The 27960-nt window shown below is 35.8% G+C and overlaps 1 protein-coding gene across 1 annotated transcript; it reads right to left on the reverse strand.

The window, feature by feature from the left end:
- Positions 1 to 1011: 1011 nt before the first annotated feature.
- LOC131942089 (uncharacterized) lies at positions 1012 to 27960 on the reverse strand. Its single transcript, XM_059301801.1, has 26 exons — positions 27762 to 27960; positions 26746 to 26948; positions 26511 to 26575; positions 19359 to 19546; positions 18891 to 18981; positions 17335 to 17365; positions 16728 to 16802; positions 15171 to 15330; positions 12353 to 12459; positions 12061 to 12140; positions 11833 to 11929; positions 11524 to 11650; positions 10393 to 10595; positions 8779 to 8837; positions 7905 to 8035; positions 6824 to 6914; positions 6129 to 6197; positions 5733 to 5865; positions 4873 to 4947; positions 4336 to 4495; positions 3958 to 4064; positions 3020 to 3099; positions 2721 to 2817; positions 1961 to 2087; positions 1473 to 1675; positions 1012 to 1324 (listed from the first exon to the last, which is right to left on the reverse strand). Exons 1-26 carry the CDS (start codon positions 27958 to 27960, stop codon positions 1283 to 1285), a joined length of 3000 nt encoding a protein of 999 aa, XP_059157784.1. The 3' UTR covers positions 1012 to 1282.

Consider the following 27960-nt stretch of genomic DNA (forward strand, 5'->3'; position numbering starts at 1 on the left):
ACACCTATTAGATCGGGTACTTGCAGATAAAATGCAGGGAAATTGTTCTTGCCAAAGTTTGCTGTTCACTCTATTTTTACCGGGAAAATTAGTCATCTCAATAATCGAGTTTAAAGTGACCCAAAACTGACCAAGATTGACTATGGTCTATACGTTTTATACTCAACTCTCTCCACTCCCGACCTTTAACCTTTATTTTCAGAAACTGAGCTCATACTTTGTAAAATCCTGCTTTATGAGCACATAAGTCACGTCCCTTTACAAATAACTTTTACCTCAATTGCTAGTGCAGGGCCTGGCCGGCACGGCTAGTTTATTAATAATATGATAATTTATTATGTTTAAGTGCAAGTCATCTAGACCTCTCAAGTCGAAAGTTGCATGTATATAAAATTAAAACTCGATCAACATAATTTATATCATTTATATAACATATAATATAATTTAATATCATTTTTTTTCTTTAATTTATTTCGATAAATATTGTTATGCCTTAGAGATAAGCAGATGTGGTCTACCGACATATTTGCGTGCCGTTGCACATTTGTTATTAAGTTTATCATAAACGTATTACTTCCTTAACTATATTATAGGCATGCTTTTTATCATTTGTAAGTACTTTTTATTTTCAAGTAGATCTACAATTTTTATTTGCGAATTTTTTAATTTGTTATTACTATACTGTAATTTAATGTAATTTTAGAACGGAGTAGATTCTATTAAGAATCTCAAAGAAAACTGCTCCTATAAAATTATATTAATGCATTGTTAATTTAAATTAATCAACACTTTATTATTTTTCAAAAATATCTGTGGTCAAAGCCAGAGTTTCTTCCAGGCATCCCCCCCCCCCCGCCCCCGAAAATTTTTACCGCCCCCCCCCCCCCGAACGAAATGAAATTTATATAATTTATATAGAAAATATATACTTTTAAAAGTGTCCGCCCCCCCCCCCCCCGAAGAAAGTCTACCGCCCCCCCCCCCCCCCGAAAATTTCAAGTGCCCCCCGGAGAAAAAAGTCTGGAAGAAACACTGGTCAAAGCACCTGTGGTCAAAGCTTCTATGGTTGGCTACTATTGTCAAACCACCAATGGTCAAACCACCGATGGTCAAAATACCTGTAGTCAAAGCACCTGTGGTAAAGCACCTGGTCAAAGCACCTGTGGTCAAAGCACACAGTATCAAATATGGCACCGTGCTCAGGCATAACATGCAAAAAATTCGAGTGCATATTTTTTTTTTTAAAGTTAAGACGTCAACTTTCATTAGCTCACTTATATTTTTATTTCAATCTTTTTACGACCTCTGCTAAAATTTTGATACCCTGAAATAAAAAAAAACCATGTTCTTTATTGCATGTCATTATATACAACCTGAACACTTGTAAAATTAAGAGAAAGTATCAGTTAATATACCGGTACTCTAACTAAGTGTAGCATCTATGGTAAACTTTCAGTACAATAAATTTTTACCATGTCCATTTCTTCCACTCCAGCGACCGAGAAAGATAACCGTATGAAAGGTTTTGGAGCTTGATCAGGTGAGAAGAGCCGCCCAGCGACAATGGCCACGCCCTCTGCCAGAGCTTCCTCCATCAGCTGGCTCGTGTCTGACACGCCTTTGATCCTCACCCAGAAGAACATCCCTCCACTCGGGAAGTTCCATGTGGCAACATCTGGAAAGTCGGAGCAGGAGTCAAAACTATGTAATGGGCGATGCCCGTTTCGGATGCGATCTAACTTAGCGGTGCCACTGATAACCAATATCAGCAGCAGCACCATCTTCAGGAGCACCATTATCATCTTCATCACCAATATAATCATCTTTGGGTACTTTGTGGGGAAAAGCAACCCCCCCCCCCCCTCATACACACACACACACTTTCACACTTTCTTGGGTCGTCCTCTCTATTGTTTTTCGTGTCCTAAAGTTTCACACTTGGGCTTCTAAATACCGTTACCTGACAAATATTTCTTTAAAATCCGGTCCATGTTTTGAGCTTTCTTTTCATAAGCGGCAGCCAACTTGCGCATCTCGCTGTAAAACGTCTCAAGTCCCCACTGATGCAGGATTTTACTTATCAGGATCTGAAGTTAAGGGAAAACAATATGACTCTAGAGATTTTAGATTGCTTGATCAAGCTGAGCTCTCGAATTCTAACCAGAAATTCAGATATATATTCCTGGTTAATGTAGCTTAGGTCTCAACCTAATAGGCTGGTTAGAATACAAAAAGCTAAGGTATTAAAGACACCTTTAACCTATGCTCGATACTGGTCTAAACGTTGTCCATTGTGCTCGATTTAGTAGCTTTTTTACGGGTTAAACCTCACTGAATGTGAATAGTTGCACGACAGAACCCACTCCTGGCGGATCAGCATGTTTTTAAACAAAGGTGTTTTAAGTTATTACTAGAGTTGTCACTAAATTACCAAGTAGGCCTATACAATTAGGCTACGTTTTCTGTGGTAGTTACAAGGCAAGTAAGTTTCTAGTTAATTGTAGCAGGATACAGGAGAAGTAAGGCTGCAGTTAACTGTGATAGGGTACTGTGAATTTAAGTGTGTAGTTAACTGTAGCAGGATACAGGAGAAATTAGGCTGTAGTTAATTGTGGTAGGGTACTGGGAATGTAAGTTTGTAGTTAATTGTAGCAGGATACAGGAGAAATAAGGCTGTATTTTGGTAGCGTACAGGCAAAGGAATGTACGTATGTAGTTACCTCCGATAAGATACAAGGATGAGATGTGTTGTGTGCCATGCTGTCGACATACTTTCTGACTATTGTCTCTGGTCCACTAAGCCAGCCTAAGCGATACCTAAAACATAAGGTGGGTTCCGGATTAGTGAGAATTTGAGTCTAAGTTATTAACAGTGATCTTATTAATCTTCATTGGAATTAATCAGAGTTTGGAGTCGTCGTATGTTATAAAGTGTAATCTAACAAATTCACATTATAATTTAAACAATAAAGATGTGGTGTTGTTTGATTCTCATACTGTTAAGTGTAATCTAACTCACCCAGCGCCTATAATCTTAGAGAAGGTGTCGAACCTCAGAACTCTACCATCTACATCAATGGACTGGAAACCGCGCCGCCTCTGTAAGATAATCAATTATGTTAACACCTTTTTACCACGATGGAGATGCTCGAGTACTTATATGCAAATTATTTAATTAGTTTGTGTGACCAAGACACGGTTTACCAATATGATAATTTCTATTGTTCTATTGTTCTATGGACTATTATTCTACACGAATTGCACTATCACCCTTTTGTAGAATTCAACACAACTTGCATATATATATATATATATATATATATATATATATATATATATATATATATATATATATATATATATATATATATTTATATATATATATATATATATATATATATATATATATATATATATATATATATATATATATATATATGGGACGGAGTGGTCTAGCGGTAGAGAGCTGGACTGCTAACCCGTAAGTCTCGAGTTCGCATCCGGGTTAAAGTCAGTAGACCGTCCCTGAGTCCACCCAACTCTGATGGGTACCTAACTCACGTTAGGGAAAAGTAAAGGCGGCTGGGCATAGTGCTGACCACACTATCTCTTCTTATGCCGAGGTCACAGAAACAAGTGAACTCTACTTCACTTGCCCCATAGGCCGTCAGGTTTGAAAGGGAAACTTTACTTTTTACTTACTTATATATATATATATATATATATATATATATATATATATATATATATATATATATATATATATATATATATATATATAATATATATGTATATATATATATATATATATATATATATATATATATATATATATATATATATATATATATATGTATATATATGTATATATATATATATATGTATATATATATGTATATATATATAATTATATTTTTCTTTCTTCATTTGTTTAATATTTTGTTTTCTTTTGCAAACCTGCTGAAACTGCATGAAGTAGTATGCTGCATCTTCCAGTATGATGACGTCGTACTTTCTACACACCTTGTAAATGTCTATCAGTCTTTCTTGTTCCATGGTATAGCCTAACTCGGAGAAAATAGACCACAAATCAACAATACCTTATTGTATATACTCGCGGTTTAGACAGTGTTAAGAGTGATAATATAATAGAAATTTAAAGCAACCACTCTACTATAACATAATATTGCGTAATCCGTTGGTCTCTATATATACTTGTTTTTATGCGCGTGTGTTTTAACATACAATGTTTTATTGAAATATATATATATATATATATATATATATATATATATATATATATATATATATATATATATATATATATATAGTTACTTTTTGGATTGTTGCATGCGGTAATTGTGTATAAAACTCGTGGTCTTTTCGTGTTTGGATGTGTCGTTGCCCAGGATGATAGAACATCTTCCAAATCTTGAGCCAACATCCCTCCCTCGTCACTTGTCACCGTGACTGGCTTTGCTCCAAACAATGTGAGCTGAAATACAAAATAAGATTACACATTACAGACTTAGATATTGTTTATGTAGGTGATAGTAGCTCTTTTAGGTTTATTTGAAAAAAGAAAAGGAAGTAATCGAAATCCACGATGAATCTCATTTTACAGTCAATGATAACTGTAGACATTAGTTATAGTTTTTTTTTAAACTTCTTTAGATAAATAAACATTTGAGTGGTTGAAAACAATTTTTTTAAAAACGACTACACGTGGGTTGGAAAATATTGCGGCAACTTTGCTTCAGAGAAAGTTTAAATTACCTAACTGGCTTTTAAAGTTAATATATTTAGTAGAGGTAAAGTAAAATTGAATCTTGATATTAGTTCACATGGGTTGATCGAAATATCTTGACTCACAGCACTGATGGTGTTGGAGTAGACTTCGTCTTCTATCAGCACGTGATCCTCCTCATCAAGCAACACGTGAAACACCTGTAATTAAATGTAATTAATTGAACATAATTAATTAAACGTAATTAATTAAACGTAATTAATTAAACTTAATTAATTGAACGTAATTAATTAAACGTAATTAAAAGATTAAAAATTACACCAGGTAACTATCTTTAGTAACTTTAAACTGTAGTATAATTTTTTAAGAGCTTAGTACAGAAATCGATGTGAACTACTCGTGGGGAGGTTTATTCAGTGATCCAAATTTGATTGCACTAAAATGTGTTAAATCACAGATCTAAAATATCAGGTCGCGTTTAGGTGCAAATTTCATAATTCATTATTGCAGTAACATTTTTTTTTAACTCTGAGATCGTCCGTAAATGACGTCATACTCCTAGGGAGAGGGGACTCGTAATTTTGTGGCGGTGTGATAAAGGGGAAATTAGCGGGGAGGGTGTTCAGATGGTGTGACATCACACTTTTGCATTAAAAAATAGCAATACTAGAAATTAAATTTTAGTCGTTATTTTGCATTTTAGAAAAATTGCATTAGATTTTAGTAAATTGTAAAAGAAAACTATTGATATACTCTAAGACCGAGCGCAGTGAATATTTTAGAAAGAAATTAAACTGCAAATTTGAGGAGGGAGTAGACTAATGTGTGGGTCATTTGAGGGGGTCTGGCTTTTGGTGACGATGTGTGATGGAAGGAAGGAAGTGGTTAAAAAAAACGTGACGTTATTTTGTGATGACCCCTGTCTTTAAAGTTCGTATCCGAAAGATTTCTCTGCGTGGTTTATAATCAACTGGATTAAACTGACCCCTCTGAGACCGTCTGTGATGCCGTTGGTTATGGTCAACATGAACGGCTCTGGGTGGTCAGTCCTGATAAGCTGTGGCGGCTCGTGTTCTACTCGGTGAAGTTCTGTTAGCCATTCCCGTAGTTCTGGCAGTCTGGTGGTCATGGTTGGGGGTGGAGGAGAGAGAGAGAGAAACAACAATATTTTATACACATTCAGGTTGGAAAAGTGACCACATTATAACTGATAAAGTGTTGTTGTTTTTTTTATTCTGAGTTATTTGGTTTATTAGATTGCGTGGATAAAATCAAATACTAAGAAAACAAATGCTGCGTTAAGAGGGTTGAGGTTCAGTGAAATAAGAAAGTTAAATTTTCCCACATTGTATTATTCAACAAAATTTTCTAAATCTCTTACCCTTCAGACTGCCCGTAGTTTCCAACATCCGCCATATCATTTTTATCCAACTCAATCACATTGCCGTCTCTGGTATATATTAGAGTTTAGTATCAAGTTACTCTTCATTATAAAAACTGTAATACGTTGTAAGCTTCATCTTAAGCTTAGCCGTAAAATTAGTTTAACCCAAGTCAAAAAATTGAAACTAACCTTAATATTAGACTTAAACCTACTTTTAAATTGTATATATAGTAAGCTTAAATTATATAATACATTAAGCTAATTAGTCCAGATCAAAAAGTTAAAACTTACCCTAATTCTAGCCTTAAGCCTACTTTTAAATTCAACACATCGCAAGCTTAAATTATCCAGTAAGATAAAAAGAAGTAAATAAAGATTCCTCTTCAGATCATTGAAGTAGAATTCATAATGTTTCGGCATATGAAGGGAAAGTGTGGTCAGCAATTTGCTCAGCCGCCTTTACTTTTCTTAACATGAGTTAATGAAAGTAAGGAGCTGGATGGACTCAAGGACGTTCTACTGACTTAAACCCGGATTCGAACTCGAGATTACTGGGATAGCAGTCTAGCGCTTTCTCGCCGTACCATTAAATTATCCAATACATTACACTATTTAGTTCTGATCCTAAATTGTTAAAGTCTCATCCCAAAACAAATCCTAACGCTAATACACACAAGTTCTCTAACGGTCACCTCAAGAAAAACTTGGCCTGTATTGCTGGTACAGTGTTGGCATCAGGTAGACCGCCCGACATGAGGACTGTACGTTTACCACTCTCATTAACTGCAGGCAAACAATTTGTAAACGTTTACCACTCTCATACACTGCAGGGAAACAATTTGTAAACGTTTACCACTCTCATACACTGCAGGGAAACAATTTGTAAACGTTTACCACTCTCATAAACTGCAGGGAAATAATTGGTACACACGCTTTAAGGCCGAGCAAAGGATTTTAACATTATAAAAACAATCCAATTTCAATTATCCGTGATTTCTCTAACATAGGCGCGGCAGATGATTTTCTAGTGTGATGCAAAACTTCCAAATAAATTTAATTTTTAAAAAAAAAGTATCCTTTAGGAACAGACGTCAATGAGGCAGGTGAAGTAGAGATGATCTAATCTCCCTACTTCTGTCCAGAAAGAAATAGTGTGGTCAGCACTAGCCCATCCACATTTACTTTCCCTGACTATAATTAAGTACCAATCAGAGACTACGTCTAAAGGGTCGTACATAAACGATGTCACACACCTACAGAGTTTCTTCCAGGCATCTCTTCGGGGGGGCTTCGCCCCCCCCCCCCCCCCCCCCCCGAAAAATTTTTACCGCACCCCCGAACGAAATGAAATTTATATAATTTATATAGAAAATATATACTTTTAACAGTGTCCGCCCCCCCCGAAGAAAGTTTACAGCCCCCCCCCCGAAGATTTCAAGTGCCCCCCGGAGAAAAAAGTCTGGAAGAAACACTGCACACCTAATGGGAGAGAAGGATTCGGATAACTGAGACATGAGACGCGAAGGGTAGGTGTGGAGAGGTTCAGTAGTGTGACGACACACTTTTGCATTTTAAAAATGATGTTAGTAACTGAATTTTCGTAAAAAATTTGACGTCATTCCCTTAAACCGAATTCAAAACTTCTGTGGTTTTCTCTCACAACTTTTTTCTACAGCCTTCAGCTTCATATTTCTGAATGATATTTCTGCAATGCAAAGTCAGGCTCTGAAAAATTGAGTGAGAATGGAAATCAATACAACAGCTCTGCTTCACCTTTCGTGTGCATGCGCCGCAGGATATTGTTGACGATTCTTCTGCCTGTACGGCTGAAAGTACTGGCGTAGTCTGGCAGAGAGACGGGAGAATTCAGGAGATCCCTGAGAGATTGTGGGTTGGGGCCGTTACTGAAAAAATAAAACGCAAAGCAAGTTATATTTTCAAGTTCATTCTCGGAAAGTATTAACTGGGAATATGTACTATTAAATAAACACTTTTTCAGGCTTTATTATATATATATATATATATATATATATATATATATATATATATATATATATATATATATATATATACAATAGAGAATTAAATTAAACATACTAGGATGAGGATCTACAGTAGGCCTACCTTTGTCTAAAATTATTCTCCATTTTATTCTCCAGTTCTGTTTACACTTTCTGAAAAAGAAATGTTAAAAGTATAAAAGTATGTGAGTTCAAATCTCCAAGTCGACAATCATCCAGCTAACGTTGAACAGAGATAGTAAACAGGGTTTTAGATACGCTTTACCTACTGCAATGTGTGTCCAACGTATGTATATTGGACGTGGTAATGTTTAATTTGAATGCATGGTGAATTAGTTTACGTGATTGTATCGTGGTTGGTGGTGTTAAGACATGATACAGCGTTTTCCTGAGGTTGATGAGGGTTAAAATAGGTCAAACCTTTTTGGTAATCATACCAAAGATTTCCTACAGTCAATGGAATGAATTGTTGATGGTATCAAAGTGTAAGCCTTTGTGGAATTTTTTTGGTCCAAATATGGAATTGTTCTTGTTCCTAATGTATATGTGATGTCCACCCAAATATAGGTTTGTTACTTTTGCTGATATAGATTTGATGCTGGCCAAAAAATTTTTTTTTTGCTGACATATAATTGTAGATGTTGCTGGTAAAGATATGAAATTGTTCTTCCAGAACAAAGTTGATCTGGTGCACACAAAAAAGATTCGTTGATGATGATGACACTATTTCTCTCCTTGACGAGCCCATTTTTCACAAGATACGAGTAAAAAATAAACCGGGAGTGATCTCCCCTAAACTTTCTCGAATATTCTTATATAACTTGGAATGTAGACATGATTTTTAATTACTTAAACTTTTAAAAATAGAATAGAACCTCATAGAAAAAAGAATTGCGCACCAAACGAACGCCAAAACAAAATGTGCATAATAGTGCGCAATATTATTAGTACTTTATAAATTTATATGCGTTTTTTGAGAAATCGGAAATAGCGTAAATTAGTACTTCCGGTCAACGGAAATTACTCAAAATTTGACAGAAGGTAGAGAATTGGATCTTTTACTTACGTGTGCAATTTCAATTTATCTATCTGGAAAAGTACTCAAGTTATAGGCTTTTGAAAAATTCAAAGTAGAAAAAGTACCACTTCCGGTTATCGGAAATCGCTCAAAAGTTGATACGGATCTACGATTTTGATAAAATACTTATATATGAAATTTCATCAACCTAGCTGTAACGGTACTCAAGTAATCGTGTTTACACACAGACAGACAGACAGACAGACAGACACACACACAGACACACAGACATACGGCGAGATTGCAAAATTATGTTTTTCCGTATCAATAAGGTGTAAAACTCTCGATTTTTTTTTGATTTTTTTTTTTTTGCACAATACTTTCTCTATACTTCGTATATACGAGAAAGTAAAAATTAACACGAAGAAAAATTTGCATTTTTTTATTTCTTTTATCTTTAAATAAGATTGGGTAAAAATACAATATAGGCCTACCTTCAATTGGCACGCAATTCGAATAATCTAGTGAAAAATAAATACATTTAAAATCTGTTAAATTGTTAACATACAAGTAAAATTATAAACATCAGCCCACCACCAATATATTTAAGTCATGTCCACACCGCGCGTTAGAATTTATTTTACGCATGCTTTAAGATATAAGCGGATTTCGCAGAAGTCTGTTTTAGGGATATATTTAAATATGGTAAACGCTAATAATCTAAAAGTAGTACACATTATTTATTTTTTAAATTTAGTTTTATGATTATATATTATCATATATCAAAGAATGTTAAAGTGCTTTCGCCACAAGTCATTAGAAAACTGCTGCTGGTGGTGTGTGCTTCATCAAACGTTAAACAAAATATAATTATGGTATTAAATTTTCATTATTTGGAGGGGGGGGGGTATTTTGGAGCATTAATGAATATTTTTTCTCACCCAAAATTAAATACGCTACTACTAAATCTTATTTAGAAATCAAGAACATTTTTTAAAATGGTTAAAACCGCAACAATCGTTCGCTCCTTTATATTTTTCTTTGAATCTTTTTCACGACTTCTGCAAGAATTTTGATCCCCTGAAATTAAAAAAAAAACATGTGCAATAGTATTTTACGTATACACAGAACACTTGCAACATTAATACAAAGTATCAGTTAATATACCAGTATTCTAAGTATAATAATGATGGTAGAATAAACTTTAAGTAAAATATTTTACTTTGTCCATTTCTTCCACTCCAGCGACCGAGAAAGATAACCGTATGAAAGGTTTTGGAGCTTGATCAGGTGAGAAGAGCCGCCCAGCGACAATGGCCACGCCCTCTGCCAGAGCTTCCTCCATCAGCTGGCTCGTGTCTGACACGCCTTTGATCCTCACCCAGAAGAACATCCCTCCACTCGGGAAGTTCCATGTCGCAACATCTGGAAAGTCGGGGCAGGGGTCAAAATTATGCAGGCCTAACTTACAATGTGATAATCCTGTTATTTATTTATGTAAATATATTTCCAATATTTACAGTTAAAAGTAAACTCATATTATCTTAAAATTCAAAAGGAAAACTAATATTGATTTCGGCGTTATTTAAATAATTTTTCACTTGAACTTGTATTTTCACAATAAGGAGAAGTTGCTAACATATTATGTTGCAGGTAATTTTATTTTTAAATTTATGTCAGTTCTAATATCCCCAGTAAACCCTATATTTCCTAGAGTAATATGTAACATAGAACTCATCATATATTTTTAAACAGCCCCGTCACATTCCCTTTTGCTTTTCTCCTTTCATTTTACTTAAATAAAAATTATTTCTATAAAGCTTACCCCCATATGACCCCTTACCCCCCATATATCTCTGTAAAGCCCCCTACATAAGACCCGATATGACCCCCCTTACCCCCATATATCTCTTTAAAACCTCTACATATAACCCCCATATGACCCCCTCACCCCCCATATATCTCTGTAAAGCCGCCTCCATATAACCCCTATATGACCCCCCTTACCCCCATATGACCCCTTACCCCCCATATATCTCTGTCAGGCCCCCTACATATAACCCCCATATGACCCCTTACCCCCATATGACCCCCTTACCCCCATATGACCCCCTTACCCCCATATGACCCCTTACCCCCCATATATCTCTGTAAGGCCCCCTACATATAACCCCCATATGACCCCTTACCCCCATATATCTCTGTAAAGCCGTCTCCATATAACCCCCATATGACCCCCTTACCCCCCATATATCTCTGTAAAGCAGCCTCCATATAACCCCCATATGACCCCCTTACCCCCATATATCTCTGTAAAGCAGCCTCCATATAACCCCCATATGACCCCCCTTACCCGCCATATATCTCTGTAAAGCCGCCTCCATATGCCGAGCCTTCTGTTGGTACGTGTCTGCCAACTTGACCATCTCGCTGTGGAACTTCTCCAGTCCCCACTGGTGTAGGAGTTTGTTTACCATCAGCTGGGGGAAAAAATTTACAGTATGTTATTTTTTAATCCACAGCAACTGGGCTATGGTGAGTCAATGTGTAAGAAAATAACGCATTAGTCTACACGCGTGTTTATTGGTGAATAGGAGACGGACTAGTTAAATATAACGTAAATTAGCTCAAATATAGGATGTTTGTGATAGTCTTACGTTACCTGAGGGAGAAGGCTGGGATGAATGGTGCTTTGGGACATGCTCATGACAAACTTCTGAACTAACATAGCAGGTCCGCTTAACCAGCCGAGGCGATAGCTAGCGTGTTAAAGACATTGCTATCAGAACATTTTGTAAACTCCTGGATTACTGCTGTTTAAAAATTACACTAAATTTTTAAATTACAAGAAATTAAAAATGAATGTGTGTGTTATGCTTCCTTCACCTACCCTGCTCCCAGTATCTTAGAGAAGGTGTCGAACCTCAGCACTCTACCATCTACATCAATGGACTGGAAGCCACGCCGCCTCTGTAAAGATCAAATTAGTGTGTTCGCATAATATAGGTCTGCTCACTATGGATATTATATAGATATACATGCTATGAAACTAGCTCATTTTTATCTTGTTTTTTATACGAACAAATTATTTCATCACTAACCTGCATGAAAATTAAATACCAAGCGATAAAAGCCATAGACTATCATTTTTTTTAATTTAGAATTTATGTAACTTATCCAACCTGATGAAACTGCATGAAGTAGTATGCTGCATCCTCAAGTATGATGACGTCATATTTCCGACAAACTTTGTAAATTTCCTTCAATCGATTTTGTTCCCATGTGTTACCTTGTTTCAAATAAAATCATAATAATATAATCATGATAATATAACAATATAATAAGAATAATATCCTGTTTATAAGCTTTTATATAACTTGCTTTCTCTGTCTGTCTTTTTACAAAACTTTTGTTTTAACCAGCTTCCTCTGTAGGCCCCTTTATCTTTTGTCAGTTGTCATGACGGGCGAAATTTCAACCATCTAACCCACAAGTTTTTCCGAAACTTGACACGCGCGTCAAGACACGATGACAGTGCAATCTGTCATCAAATTTGACTTAATTGGATGCTTAATTATTTTTTAAATAGTTAATTAAATGTTCCTATATAAAGAACTAATTACAGCGCTATTGTACGAACATGTGCTGTGTTAATTAAGTGCGCAATAGATTCTAGTCATGCAACTCCAGTGTATTACCCATATTAGGATACTGTAAAAAAAAATGTCCATAAGCCGGAGTAATCTCCTCTAAAAATAAATCGAATCTAATATATAAAGTTCAATACTATATGTGACCGCGGACCGCGGATATTTTTTTTTTTTTTTTTTTTTTTTTTTTTTATTTATTTATTTTTTTTTTTTTTCGGATATCAAAGAAATACAAAAGTTCCCGCTCTACACTAGATGTTTTCAACACAGAAATATAAGAATATAAAACAATTTGTTGTCATAGTGTTATAAAGTGCTCTTGTCTAAACTATTAATTTTAAAAATTAATATTGAAGGTGTTGTAAAACAAGCTTCTTATTCGAACTTATAATGATAATTGTCAGCATGTTTATTGAACAAACTTTTTTTTAAAATGTATCAGTTTTTACCAAAATTCTAATTATTTCTGAAAATTATTTACATTTATTCCTTTTAGCGCGCATTACTTCCCTTGACACATTAGGAAAACACAATTACTTTCCTTTAAAAACCATTACACGGGGGGGGGGGGGGGGGGTACTTTTTATTACTTTGTTTTGGTGTTGGGAAAAAAAATAATTACATAATTAGCGGCTATTCATCAAGTGCAATATTGTAGGTATTTTAAATACCGCTTTTTATTTCTTTTATACACTGAACGTAGTTTCCTAATATTTTTTTTTAAATCAATAACAGTTAAGAAGCCAGCTCCTAAATGTACTCATTGTTTAATACTTTCCCTTTGCGTATAAGCTTGGAGTATTATAATAATTATTGTTCACTAAATTGAAACAGGCGCGTCCGCCAGCGCCCCGGCAGGGTTCGATTAGGTGCCCTGGGCTATCCTATGAGCGTTATGGTGCATAATTTCGTTTTAAACTGTGCGATAGACTATGGATAAGAAAGGTTACTATAGTCTTTACGTGAATCAAATTCGGTTGTCCTTCGGCGCCCCGACAGGGTGCTATTTGGGGCCCGGGGCCTTCCCGTGTTCGCTTTAACGCCTACGTTCGTTTAAGTGAGTGCAAAAGACTATGAATAAGTTGGGGTGCTATAGTCGTTTACTAAGCTGAAACAGGCGGTTCCGCCGGCGACCCAGCATGGTGCTATTATGCGCCCCGAACTAGACTGTGAACACTTTGCGTTTATGTTTGCCTTTGTGTTTTCTTTGTGTCTGTGTTTGAGTTTGTGGGTGGGTTTGTGTTTTTATTTGTGTTAACGTTAGTGTTATGTTTGCGTTTTTTTTTTGTGTGTTTTGGCCTTGGTTGGTTGTGGTTAGGTTGGGCAATTCCAGGTATATGCTGATCATTAAACACACATGTCATGGCCCTTTACAGATAGATTTCTCACAGAGTCCAGTGCAGTACCTGGCCGGGACGGCTAGTATATTTATAACACTAAGGGGATAGCAACTCCAGTGCAATCTGTATATAGAGATGTTTTTTTTTAATCCATTTTTTAATACTGAAATTTTCTTAAATAGTATAGAATAGCATTAAAAATGCGCACCAGATGAACAGCAAAATAATATGTGTATAATAGTGCGGAACATTAATTATTTTTCAAAGAGTTGATTAATCAACTAATTAAGTAACGTTTTGTGTCAAAATACATTGTATTCAAGTCTTTACCTATGTAAAACGTTTGAAATAAATCGGTCCAGTATAAGTGTTCGAAATTTTTCTCGCAAGTTTTCCACCATGACGGAGAAAGCAAGTCAATAATAAATTCTTTTCATAAATCTGAAATAGCACAAAGTACTACTTTCGGTCATCGGAAAATCACTCAATATTTAATCGAAACAAAAAACAATAGATCGTGTCTACGTAACTAGAACAGTACTTTAGTTATATGCCTTTGAGAAACCGAAAGAAGAATGAGTGTCACTTATAGCTACCGGAAATCGCTAAAAAAATTGATACTGAACTTCAAATTGGATACATGAAATGTCTTCAAGCTAGCTATAATGGCACTCAATCATTTTTTTACCGCCCCCCCGAACGAAATGAAATTTATATAATTTATATAGAAAATATATACTTTTAACAGTGTCCGCCCCCCCCCCCCCCCCCCCCCCCGAAGAAAGTTTACCGCCCCCCCCCCCCCGAAGATTTCAAGTGCCCCCCCGGAGAAAAAAGTCTGGAAGAAACACTGCACTCAATTTATCGTGTTTACAGACAGACAGTCACATTCACGGACCGGAAATATATACACATATATATATATATATATATATATATATATATATATATATATATATATATATATATATATATATATATATATGCCTATACGTGATAGTGCTGATTACTCTTTGGATTGTTGCAGAACGTGATCGTGTATAAAACTCGTGGTCTTTTCGTGTTGGGATGTGTCGTTGCCCAGCATCCTAGAACATCTTCCAAATCTTGAGCCAACATCCCTTCCTCATCACTGGGCACCGTGATTGTCCTGGCACCGTACAGTCTGGACTGAAAATGTCATGAAAGATGGGACAACTGATTACCAACTGAGTCAAAAGCAACTGGCAAAAGGAAGCTCTAAACGTTATTAATTTGCAGAGATACTGACAATCTTTACATACTAGATATATGGTCCGTCGAGGGGGGGGAATACAACTGGCGGTAGGCTAATAGATTTTTTTTTTTGTTTTTTTTTAATCCAAAGCAAATATTTAAAACTTAAAATAAATCTAAACACTCAAGCCGGTACCGAAGTGGATCTGGAACCAATTTAACTGGAAAAGGAACTTAATTTGGACACGGATAAATAACAGTAAAAAGGAACTTTATCGGAACAGCATCTTTCACCGGAGGATGTTCTTTAACAGAAAACAGAACTTTATCCAGAACCGGTACTTTAAACAGCATTCGGAAATTTAACTGAAAATGAAATATAACCGGATACAGAACTTTATCCGGAAAAGAAATTTTAACCGGATTCCTAAATTTAACCAGGCAATTAAAATTCAACAATAAATGGAATTTAATCGGGAAATCCGGAACTGGCTTTTAACAAGATCTTGAAATTAAACCGGTTACGGAAATTTAGGAAAACGAAATTTTATCGAAAACTGTACTTTATCAGGAATATGCATATTAACCGGATCTGGAAAATTAGGCAGAAAAGGAAAATGCAATATAAAACGAAATTTAATTGAAAACCGGATCTGGTTAAAATGCCGGATTCGGACATTTAGAAAGAAACAGATATGTAACCGGAAATGAGTGTAACCGAAAACTTAACTTTATTCCGAGTCCAAAATTTGACCATAAATAAAAATTTTAACTGAAGAGGAAAACAAACCGAAAACGGACCTTAACAGGTAAGAAATTTAACAGGAAGCGGTCCTTATTCTGAACCGACATTTTAACTCAATCCTGACCTTTAACCTAAAATTATTTTTTTTAAATAGCCGGAAATAATAATTAACCAAAAAAGCTAAAACCTGAAACTTAAATTTATTCATCTGCCCCATATTTCTTTGGCACCAAAAGAAAAAAAGATTATTAGAATGTGTTGGTTATTGTTATGGTAAAGCCTAAAAAAGCACCAGTTTCGCTAGAATCATTATCTTTTTGTCACGCTTTAACACTTTAATGAGACGCAGTGGCAGTATAGTAGAGCGTCACATTGCCTACCTGAAAGTCTCGAGTTCGGGTCCCTGTTATGAGTCTGTTGAACGTACCTGAGTTCACTCGACTCGGAGTTACGTTAGGGATAGTGGAGGCGGTTGGGCATACTACTGATTTAATATTAATCTTCATGAACAGATGAACTCCATTTCATCTGCAACATGGACCGCCAGGTTCGAAAGAAAAATTTCACTTAACACTTCTACAGCTTCTAAAAAATTAAGAAAACTCACCGTGCCAATAGTATTTGCATAAATTTCGTTTTCCACTAATAGATAATCGCCTTCCTCCAGCAGTACATGAAATATCTGAAACAGGTATTAGCATATTTAAGAAAATGTAAAAATTCAGTTTTTGTGGGGACTTTTTTGGGGGAGAGGGGGGGTTCTTTATTTTGTATCACCCCCACCCCCTTCCCCTTAGTGGCATATTAAGTTTGACTAATGAACATAAACTGACCCCTCTGAGACCGTCTGTGATGCCGTTGGTTATGGTCAACATGAACGGCTCTGGGTGGTCAGTCCTGATAAGCTGTGGCGGCTCGTGTTCTACTCGGTGAAGTTCTGTTAGCCATTCCCGTAGTTCTGGTAGTCTGGTGGTCATGGTAGAGGGGGGGGGGGGAGAAATCAGATCTCAATCATAATTGTCTGCATACATGATGCACATATATACACTCCTGCAATCCCTTAGCGTTTATGTTTTAAAACTCTATTTCGACGAAAATCAGATATTTAAATAACTGCATTAGCTGTACTGAAATCGTTAAATGTCGGTCATTGATGGCCAGAAAAGAAAAGAGGAACGGAAAGCGCTAGGAGTTGTTTTTTATCGAAAATTTACATGTACATTTTTAGCTTCATAAAACATTTTCCTACAAAATATGACCACATGAATGAATTTTAGTATGCTCATTATTTTGTTTAGCCATGAATTACAGGTGGTTCTTTGTTTAGTACAAGTATTCGCTCGTAAGAAATGACTTATAGAAAAAATATTTTATTGATATTACAAAAACTTTTAAAGCTGTTTTCAAACAATTTTTAACATTAATGGTTTCGTTATTGTGTTTTCTTTAAAAAATAAATATATATATATATATAGAAAAAGCTCGTTTAACCTATATGTCCAAATAAGCTATTCATCAACTGTTCCTTAAACTTCTGTTTCCTACTTTACGACTACGAGACTGTAACTAACTATATTTTAGATTGATGACATACTCACCCCTCGCACAGCCCATAGTTTCCAACAACCGCCATGTCTTTGTTGTCCAGTTCAATCAACAAACCATCTCTAGTGATTGTTTAAATTTACATCAACTTATCAACACCCGAATTGTATACAGGCCTACTTTATGTGGAATCTATTCTCATGGACCTATGGGTGTTTGTGTCTTTTTTTGTCGATCAATATAATACACACACACACAAACACACACACGAATACTAGGATGCACCTTTATATTATGTGTGATGCACACAAACAGAAACACGCACACTAGGATGCACCGTTATAATAATCTTATGTGTGATGCAGCAATTCGTATTGAATTAATCACTCTAACGTTGTTTTGTATTATCCGATTGGAAAGCTAGCAAGGTGTCGGGGGTTCATCATTAACCGCTTTCAAAATTAGGTTTTGGGTTTAAGGTAATGACGTACCACCGCACCAGGACTGATAGTCAGGTGGACAGAAGTCCAAGCTACGGATATTAGAGCAAGTATTGGGGTGGTTGTGTAATTTTAGTCTTCTTCTTTAATTGTAAAGTTTGACGGGATTTCCTACGCACTAGTAAGTATTAAGTGTCAACATGTTATGTGACAAATGGTCCGTTTGAATCAGATTTTTGCCTGCTTTTGCTTCCATAGTCTTTGTACAACCTAGAACAAACTTCAATGCAGCAATTGTTTGATTTTGGAGTTGTCTCTCTTAGCTGGGTATATATCCCCAACCATCGAGCCTTATCTGCCCGAGGGTTTGAACTTGGGACTTTTTGGTTTAGCAGCCATGCGCTTTATCAGCCTGGCCAGGAATACTTCAGTCGATGAGGTAGTTATTGTAGAAACAGTGACTGAGACAAGCTTTCAGTTTAGTAAGACGCAGGAATAGTTTGTAAAGTCATAATCTAAGTTTTATAAGATTGGAATCACAGACGAGGCATATGATAGGATTATGATTTGTTTGTAGCTGTGTAGCAGTGTAGGGATAAACATTGTGATGTATTTTAACATATGAAAAAAAGGAGCTATGTGATATAATATTTAGAATAAAAACGCAATAATACGTCTAGCAGCAAAACTTTTAGACAAACAATAAAACAATTGGGGGGGGGGGGGGGGAAGGGGGGGACTCAGATAAAATTGAGGATTCACAATGTTATCAATAGAAATTTTACCTCAAAGTAAACATAGCGTTGATAACAGGAAATGTATCGGTGTTGGGCAGACCATTGGCCAGAAAGATGACAGGCTTGCCACTGGAGCAGGCTGAAAGTCATTTTAACATAAACATTTCTTTATGGGGTCACGACTGATCTGCATTTGTACCACGTCTCTGCTCGTCATATTTATGGACTTGTTTGTCAGTCAAATTTATGGACTTGTTTGTCACAATTATGGACCTGTTTGTCAGTAAAATTTAAGGACTTGCTTGTCATACTTACGAACCGATTACTACATTTATGAACAGCGCTTTTCATAGATATAAACTGTATTCTTCATTAAACATAGTTTTATTTTAATGTAAATTTCAATTTTATAGAGATGAGTTCTAATTGGCGACCTGTTATTAGATAGACATTGTTGGTTTAAAAAGCTCCTCCAAGTCAAGTTACAGTATAACAACAGACAATATCGCGTCTTACCTTTCGAGTAGAGTTGACGAAGCGAGTTGTCCTCGGCAAGTCTGCCCATACGACTCAGTGCCCCAATGTAGTCAGGAAGGGAGACGGGTGAGGTTAGGAGATCTTCGGTAGATTTTGTACACACATTTAAAGGTGAACATTCATTGCAACATTGTGAACAATCTTCGAGACCTTTAGTGAGAAAGTTACTGAAACGAGTAAAAAATGATTTAGTTGAATGCAATTGTATGGTCTTGTTCTAAACGTTAATGTATCTTTAATTAAGCTGTACTACATCTCCAATTAAGCGAGGTGCTCATTGAACCCATCTTTTGAAATTCGTACAAAAAATATTTATCGTTACAGTAAGAAACAGATACGCAAAACTACAAAAAACCTAATCCTTAACACGTACTTAAACACTGAAAAAAAACCACTGATATTAAAACCTAAACCTAAACATAACATTAACATAACGCAACAGTAATCATACCCTAACATAACCAGTATATCTAACCAAGGTTAAGCCTGGTCGGATATCGAGAGCGCGGCACGGGACGCCTCTGATACTTGGGCGGGATCTACCTCGCTATACAGGAGGGTGATTAATGTACACCAGGGCGTCTGGGTGGAAGTGTAAACAAACCTGCGGCCCAACATCTAAAATCCAATATAGCGCCGGTGCTGTTCACACTAAATCAGTTTTAGAAAACAAGGTCACCCGTCTTAAAATAAAATCATTTGTATCGTGTACTCTTTGGAGAAATTCTCTAAAACTATTGCGTGCACGCAAGTAAATTCTAAACATGATGTAAATTTTACTTTATCAAAATTAATGCTGCAATATCAGCATATTTTGTAAATGATCACAAGGATCTCTTCGCTTATATATATATATATATATATATATATATATATATATATATATATATATATATATATATATATATATATATATATATATATATATATATATATATATATATATATATAGGACTATATATTAATTTTTTTTTATTTATCAGCAAGACCAAATTTAGACCACTAAAAGAAGTTACCTTGTTCTGTACAAGTCTACAACCTTTGCTGCGGTTCCCATTAAAGACGTTGAACAGAATATCAGGCTTGAAATGTCTGGTGTATTAAAAACCTCAAATATCAAATGATGTTATTGCCGTAACGGAGTGAGCAAATGAGCAGGTGCACCACTCCATGTGAACAAATTGAGATTTTATAGTTTCAATAGAAGAATGCGAATGTAAAATGGTGTGATTTCGTTATGCATTAAGAAGAAAATTAATTATAATATGGGAAGATATTAGCATAAAACTGCTGACAATTTGCTGCGATCATCAAAAAAATTTTAACTCGCGCAGGGTAGGCCTACGTTAGAAAAGTGACGAGTACTTTTTAATACACAGGAATAATTACTTTTTGTTAAACTAGACAAGTCTATGTCATTTTTTACAGATAAGAACTTACTGAGAGTCTGAGCTTAATACATGGCAGCATGTACTCAGGTAAAAAATGTTATATATATATATATATATATATATATATATATATATATATATATATATATATATATATATATATATATATATATATATATATAATTATATATACATGTATATACATATATATTTAAATATACATATATGTATATATATAGTATATATATATATATGTATATATGTATATATGTATATATATATATAATATTTATATATATATATATAATAAATTATAGGTGTTGTCATTATATATATATATATATATATATATATATATATATATATATATATATATATATATATATATATATATATATATATATATATATATATATATATATATATATATATATATACATCATAGGTGTTATCATTATTATTTTATCTCAATTTCATTATGTCAGTATTACTCGCTGTAAAGCTTGTGTTTTCTCACATTTTTCTCACAATTAAAAATTGTCACAAATGTGCTAGGTTGAGACTAAAACTACCCTCCCCTCCCCCCCCCCCCCCTCCCGGTATCATGATTATCGTCTACGACCTTTTTACATTGAATTCAAAAGCGTAATTAAAGATGATGAGATTGGACGGTAGAGTGCACGAACAAAAAACGCGAAAGAATCGAGGTCCGCTCACAGTATCGAGGAATAGTAACTGCGGCGAGGCATGCCTCTGACCTGACTATCCCTTAATATACTGAGGACAGAGCTCAACTTCATCTATCCTATAGAACATCTGCTTTAAAAAAGGACTTCAAATAGACATGGTCAGCACGGCTTCAGTCCCACGATCTGGGCTTAAACTATCATCACCATCATCGTTTCCAGTTTGTGCCCAAGACACATGGGGCAGATGAAGTAAAGTTCATCTGTTAAAATGACCTCGGCATACAAGAAGAGAACTGTGGTCGGCACCATGCCAAGCAGCCTTTGTTTCCCAAAATCTGGGTGTACTCAAGATCGTTCTACTGGCTTGAACCCAGATTCGAACTCGATATTCTCTGGTTAGAAGTCTAGCTATCTACTGCCATGCCACGTTGTCACCTAAAATTATCATGCTACCTTGAAACAACAAAAAAAAAACAACTGGAATGTTGCAAAATCTGTGAATTAGTTAATGAAATGCAAATAAAGAATGATATATCGTATCAAACCATAATCCCCAGCTTCGTAATTATACACGGTTAATCTGGAATATGGCCCATCTCACGTGAGAGTTATTTAAATAGCACGCGCATTATCTCAAATAGTTCATTAACAATTCCATTTCGTCAGCAGACCTGCTGTCCTTGGGAGAGAAAAAACTGTAAAAATGCATATAAATGAAATCTTTTATAACTTCTTAAAAAATTGCATGGGCCTGGATTGAGGAAGTTAATGAAATTACTCAGCGATTACCATCTCGAACATGACCAAGTTGACTTTTTCGTATATTCTTACATAACTTTAAGGGCTGTATAATTTTTTTTATAATTAATTTTTTTAAAATACTTAACTTTTTTTTTAAACGGAATAGAATTATTTTTACACCAAATGAACGAAAAAATAGTACTTTATTAAGAAAACATTGATTACCTTTTTTTAAGAAACCGGATATAGCGTAAAGTACGTCTTCCGGTCACCGAAAATCACACAAAATTAGTCAGAAAACAACTTATAAAATCATAAACCAATGTATGAAATTTTCGTCCAGCTAAGTTATTTGGTATTTTAGTTACCAGAAATAGAGAGAAGTAATACTTCCGAGTTCGGAAGTCACTCAAAAATTTTAAGCGATCCAGTTTTATTTTATTTTATTTATATATAAAATTTCGTCTACCCTACTGAAACTCTACTTAAATTGTCTTGTTCTCAAAGAAAAAGAGTTAAGTACCTCTTCCGTTTACCGGAAATCGTTCAAAAGTTTGTAGAAAACTGCGCATACAATCTTATACTTTATGTGAAATTTTGTCTACCTAACTAGTATGATATTCAATTATAGGCTTTGGGAGAACCGAAGTAGAGTTCGTATCACTTCCGGTTGATAAATTACGTATGTTCATAATTTGGGCAAAACTACTGAAACGGTACTCAACAAAGCGTGTTTACATACACACAGAAAGAGAGACTGGTAGGATTGTAAAACTAAGTTTTTCCAGCACCGGAAGATTGTAAATTGTCAAATTTCGTCAAAATCTCGATTTAGAATTTTTGCAAGCCTACAATACAACTTTTAAAATTCCGTATTCGATAAAGTAAAAAAAAGTTGCCGAATTAAATAAAGTCTTGGTAAAACTGTACTAGCCCTGTACCAATATAAGGACAGGCAGGTAAAACTGTACTAGCCCTGCAGCAATATGACAGGCAGGTAAAACTGTACTAGCCCTGCAGCAATATGATAGGCAGGTAAAACTGTACTAGCCCTGCAGCAATATGACAGGCAGGTAAAACTGTACTAGCCCTGCAGCAATATGACAGGCAGGTAAAACTGTACTAGCCCTGTACCAATATAAGGACAGGCAGGTAAAACTGTACTAGCCCTGCAGCAATATGACAGGCAGGTAAAACTGTACTAGCCCTGCAGCAATATGACAGGCAGGTAAAACTGTACTAGCCCTGCAGCAATATGACAGGCAGGTAAAACTGTACTAGCCCTGCAACAATATGACAGGCAGGTAAAACTGTACTAGCCCTCAGTGGCGTAGCGAGGTCGGGTGTCACCCGGTGCGACACTTAATGGTGTCACCCCCCCCCCACCAGAGGCGTAGCGACTCTTCCCGGGAACAAACTTTCAATTATCAATTTGCACCCCCCCCCCCCTCGAACTTTCGATTTGCATCCCCCACTCCCTATCAAATTTCTCTATATATTTTCTTTATATATTTTACTATTTTTTGCCTTGGTATCACCCCCTAAATGGTGTCACCCGGTGCGGTCCGCCCCCCCCCCGCCCCCCCCCCCTCGCTACGCCTCTGCTAGCCCTGCAGCAATATATGGACAGGCAGGTAAAACTGTACTAGCCCTGCACCAATATAAGGACAGGCAGGTAAAACTGTACTAGTCCTGCAGCAATATATGGACAGGCAGGTAAAACTGTACTAGCCCTGCAGCAATATATGGACAGGCAGGTAAAACTGTACTAGCACTGTACCAATATGGACAGGCAGGTAAAACTGTACTAGCCCTGTACCAATATGACAGGCAGGTAAAACTGTACTAGCCCTGCAGCAATATATGGACAGGCAGGTAAAACTGTACTAGCCCTGCAGCAATATATGGACAGGCAGGTAAAACTGTACTAGCACTGTACCAATATGGACAGGCAGGTAAAACTGTACTAGCCCTGCAGCAATATGACAGGCAGGTAAAACTGTACTAGCCCTGTACCAATATAAGGACAGGCAGGTAAAACTGTACTAGCCCTGCAGCAATATGACAGGCAGGTAAAACTGTACTAGCCCTGCAGCAATATGACAGGCAGGTAAAACTGTACTAGCCCTGCAGCAATATGACAGGCAGGTAAAACTGTACCAGCCCTGCACGAAATGCTGGTAATTCTTCTTTCAGGAAGAGCAGGCTAGCGCGCAACAGCTTGCAAGTATTTAGTCATAAATAACACTGCATTAAGGAATATTAAGTGTAACATAGTTTAACAAAACTTCCAACGTTATAGAGTACATTAATTTATATTCTTCATGGGATTACTTAAACAGGTTGATTAGTCTGAAAAGCGTTATGCTCAATTAATCACCATTCTATTTGTATGCTTGTTTTATTTGCTAAAGTTAATTCTTTGTTCTTTAAATTAGATATACACAAAAAATTGTTCATTTAAATTTCATTAAGACAATCAGGGTCCATATCGAAAAGTTCTATATAGATTATTCACATACCACAAAAGAAAGAAAACCGCTGCATAAAAGAAGGACAAGATCACAAGAAAATATTTCTCCCAGAAAGAAAATCATTCTTCCGTTTTATTTTATTAAAATATTTTTATTTTTATTAGATATAAGAGAGAAAGCAAACAAAAAGGCGAATGTAAATAATTTCCAAATTTTAAAACTGTTAATTGATACTAGGGTAGAAATCATTGAATGAGTATAGAATCAGTGGCGTAGCGAGGTCGGGTGTCACCCGGTGCGGCACTTAATGGTGTCACCCCCCCCCCCCCCCCCCCCGAGGCGTAGCGACCCTTCCCGGGGACAAACTTTCAAATTTTCGATTTGCACCCCCCCCCCCCCTCAAACTTTCGATTTGCAACCCCCCCCCCCTCAAGTTTTTCTCTTATATTTTGCTATTTTTTGCCTTGGTGTCACCCCCCTAAATGGTGTCAACCGGTGCGGTCCGCACCCCCCCCCCCCCAAGCCGTAAAAGAATGTATGTATCGGTCATAATAAACGTATTAATTTTTGTGTATGGATAATTATTAAATGTATTTAAACTTAATCCCAAGATTACTATCAGAATTTATTAGCTTTGAATTTAATATTTACTGTAGTATTATAAAATTTACATTGTAACCGATATGCTTTTAGTTCGGATTTGTTTTTTTTTTAATATCCATGTATTTGTTATAACATTTTTTAAAGGGATTTGTAATATATGCATTTGAAAATAGTAAAGACTGAGAAACATGTGTTGTCATGTTAAGCTATAAACACATAAAAATACAATACTAATAAAAAACAAATGTTCTATAAAATCTTTCTTCGTGTAATGTTGCATAACTTTTCCACATACCAATATTATATTTAATATTCAAGACCCACCTACACCACATAAACCATAACGGAGTTTTTTACTATATGCAAGTCATTCACAATGCCGTCCGCCATCAACAGATAAGCAGTCAATTTTATCTTTGTAGTATATATTCTCGAAGCATTTAAAAGCTTATTAATTAAAAGTTTTTTATATTGGTTTTTATTTCAACTTTTCAGTAATTCCTTCTTAATTAATGAAGCCAACGCCAAATACGATTAAAAATATTTGCAATAAAACCCGATCAGCATCTTGCGATCACTAAAACACAATTATCTGCCCCTTAGAGGTCAGTTGTCGACTCTCGAACTATAAATAAACCAGCCGAGATACAATTCACCATTGTCGGTTAGCTGATCAAGCGATCGCTAGTATTTAATCTTGTTATCTCCCCTTTTATTATTAAATTTGGTCATTTTAAAACAAATTTTAATAACTGATCCAATGCCTAAATATATTACAAAATATTTTGTTGGATTGTTGTGGGAGATGAATTTTTCTAGAAACATTCCATGCTAAACATTCCATTTCATATCTAAATTTATATTCACCAGAGATAAAAAAAAATTAAAAGTAAAATCTAATACCACTCTTCATATGCGACCTAACAGATTTACTGTAAGATATTATTTTCATTCAATACTCATGTCAATACTAGACGTATACACACAGAAATTCTTTGTAGGATATGCTTTAATTCAACTCTCCTATCAACAATCGTCTACTACCCAATATTACTGAAACCGTTAACAGGATATAATTTTTAAAAAAAACTTAAACAAGTACTAAATCATTTTTTATGTTTATTAGATAACAGATTGGGGCTAAGTTTTTTTCTAATCCGGGTCTACGATATATAAAAAGATAAATAAAAATCACATTAAAAGTACATTGTCTTTAATTGCTAAGACTCCTACACGACAACAGCTTGATTATTTTTTCCTTGAATCTTTTTGACAACCTCAGCTAAGATTTTAATACCCTGAAAAAATAATTGCATTAGTGCATGTAAAACACACATTAATTTAATACCAATATATATTCAATTTTATTTAGAAACATTTGACATTTTCCTCTAAAATTAATTCCATTAAAAAATAAAAAATATTAAAAGTAACTTATTGTTCTTCTATAGCACAATACACAACTTACCTTGTCCATTTCTTCCACACCAGCGACCGAGAAAGATAACCGTATGAAAGGTTTTGGAGCTTGATCAGGTGAGAAGAGCCGCCCAGCGACAATGGCCACGCCCTCTGCCAGAGCTTCCTCCATCAACTGGCTCGTGTCTAACACGCCTTTGATCCTCACCCAGAAGAACATCCCTCCACTCGGGAAGTTCCATGTCGCAAGATCTGGAATGTTGAAGCAAATGTCAATAAGAATCAGTCCTAACTAAAGACAAATTGGCCGATGTAGTGTTACTTTTAAATATGACCATGGACAGTGTGGAATAATTTCGCTGTTTACAACTAGCAATGATTATTTTCACATGCAATAATACTCATGTAGTTTGCTAAAGTTCACTCATAGGTCAATAATAGTACAATAATTGACAGTGTCTTTAATTTCCTTAACAACTGCTTCCATAACTTTCATTTCTACAAACCCCAGCAAATCCAATCTCTTGCTATTCTCCTTGCCTGCTATATATCTGTACATACTCCCTAAAACCCCACCCAAATATACCCCCCTTATTCTGTGTATAACCTCCACACATGACAACCAAAACCCCTAATATAAAGCCTTACACCTATATAACCCCCTTACCCATATATAACACCCCTTACCACCATATGACCCTCTTACCCCCCATATATCTCTGTAAAGCCGCCTCCATATAACCATGACCCCCCTTACCCCCATATGACCCCCCTTACCCCCCATATATCTTTGTAAAGCTCCCCTACATATAACCCCTATATGACCCCCATATCCTTATATATCTCTGTAAGGCCCCCTATATATGACCCTCTTACCCCTCATACATCTCTGTAAATCCCCCTACATATAACCCCAGTATGACCCCCTTACCCCTATATGACCCCCTTACCCCCCATATATATCTGTAGAACCGCCTCCATACAACCCCTATATGACCCCCATACCCATATATATATATATATCTGTACGGCCCCCTACGTATAACCCCCATATGACCCCCTTACCCTCCATATATCTCTGTAAAGCCGCCTCCATATAACCCCCATATGACCCCCTTACCCCCATATGACCCCCCTTACCCGCCATATATCTCTGTAAAGCCGCCTCCATATGCCGAGCCCTCTGTTGGTACTTGGCTGCTAACTTGACCATCTCGCTGTGGAACTTCTCCAGTCCCCACTGGTGTAGGAGTTTGTTCACCAT

The sequence above is a fragment of the Physella acuta genome, unplaced genomic scaffold (assembly GCF_028476545.2).
Source record: "Physella acuta isolate Inbredline_101_S28 unplaced genomic scaffold, ASM2847654v3 ptg000387l, whole genome shotgun sequence".
Lineage (NCBI taxonomy): Eukaryota > Metazoa > Mollusca > Gastropoda > Physidae > Physella > Physella acuta.

What these genes read in the sequence shown, in the direction of transcription:
- LOC131942089 (XM_059301801.1), bottom strand. Translation starts at nt 27,960, where the DNA reads ATGGTGAACAAACTCCTACACCAGTGGGGACTGGAGAAGTTCCACAGC. An exon ending in ACTTCATGCAGTTTCATCAG is followed by an intron (nt 12,141 to 12,352) that starts GTTGGATAAGTT and finishes TGATCTTTACAG; the next exon opens with AGGCGGCGTGGCTTCCAGTC. An exon ending in TCTAAGATTATAGGCGCTGG is followed by an intron (nt 2,818 to 3,019) that starts GTGAGTTAGATT and finishes CTTATGTTTTAG; the next exon opens with GTATCGCTTAGGCTGGCTTA.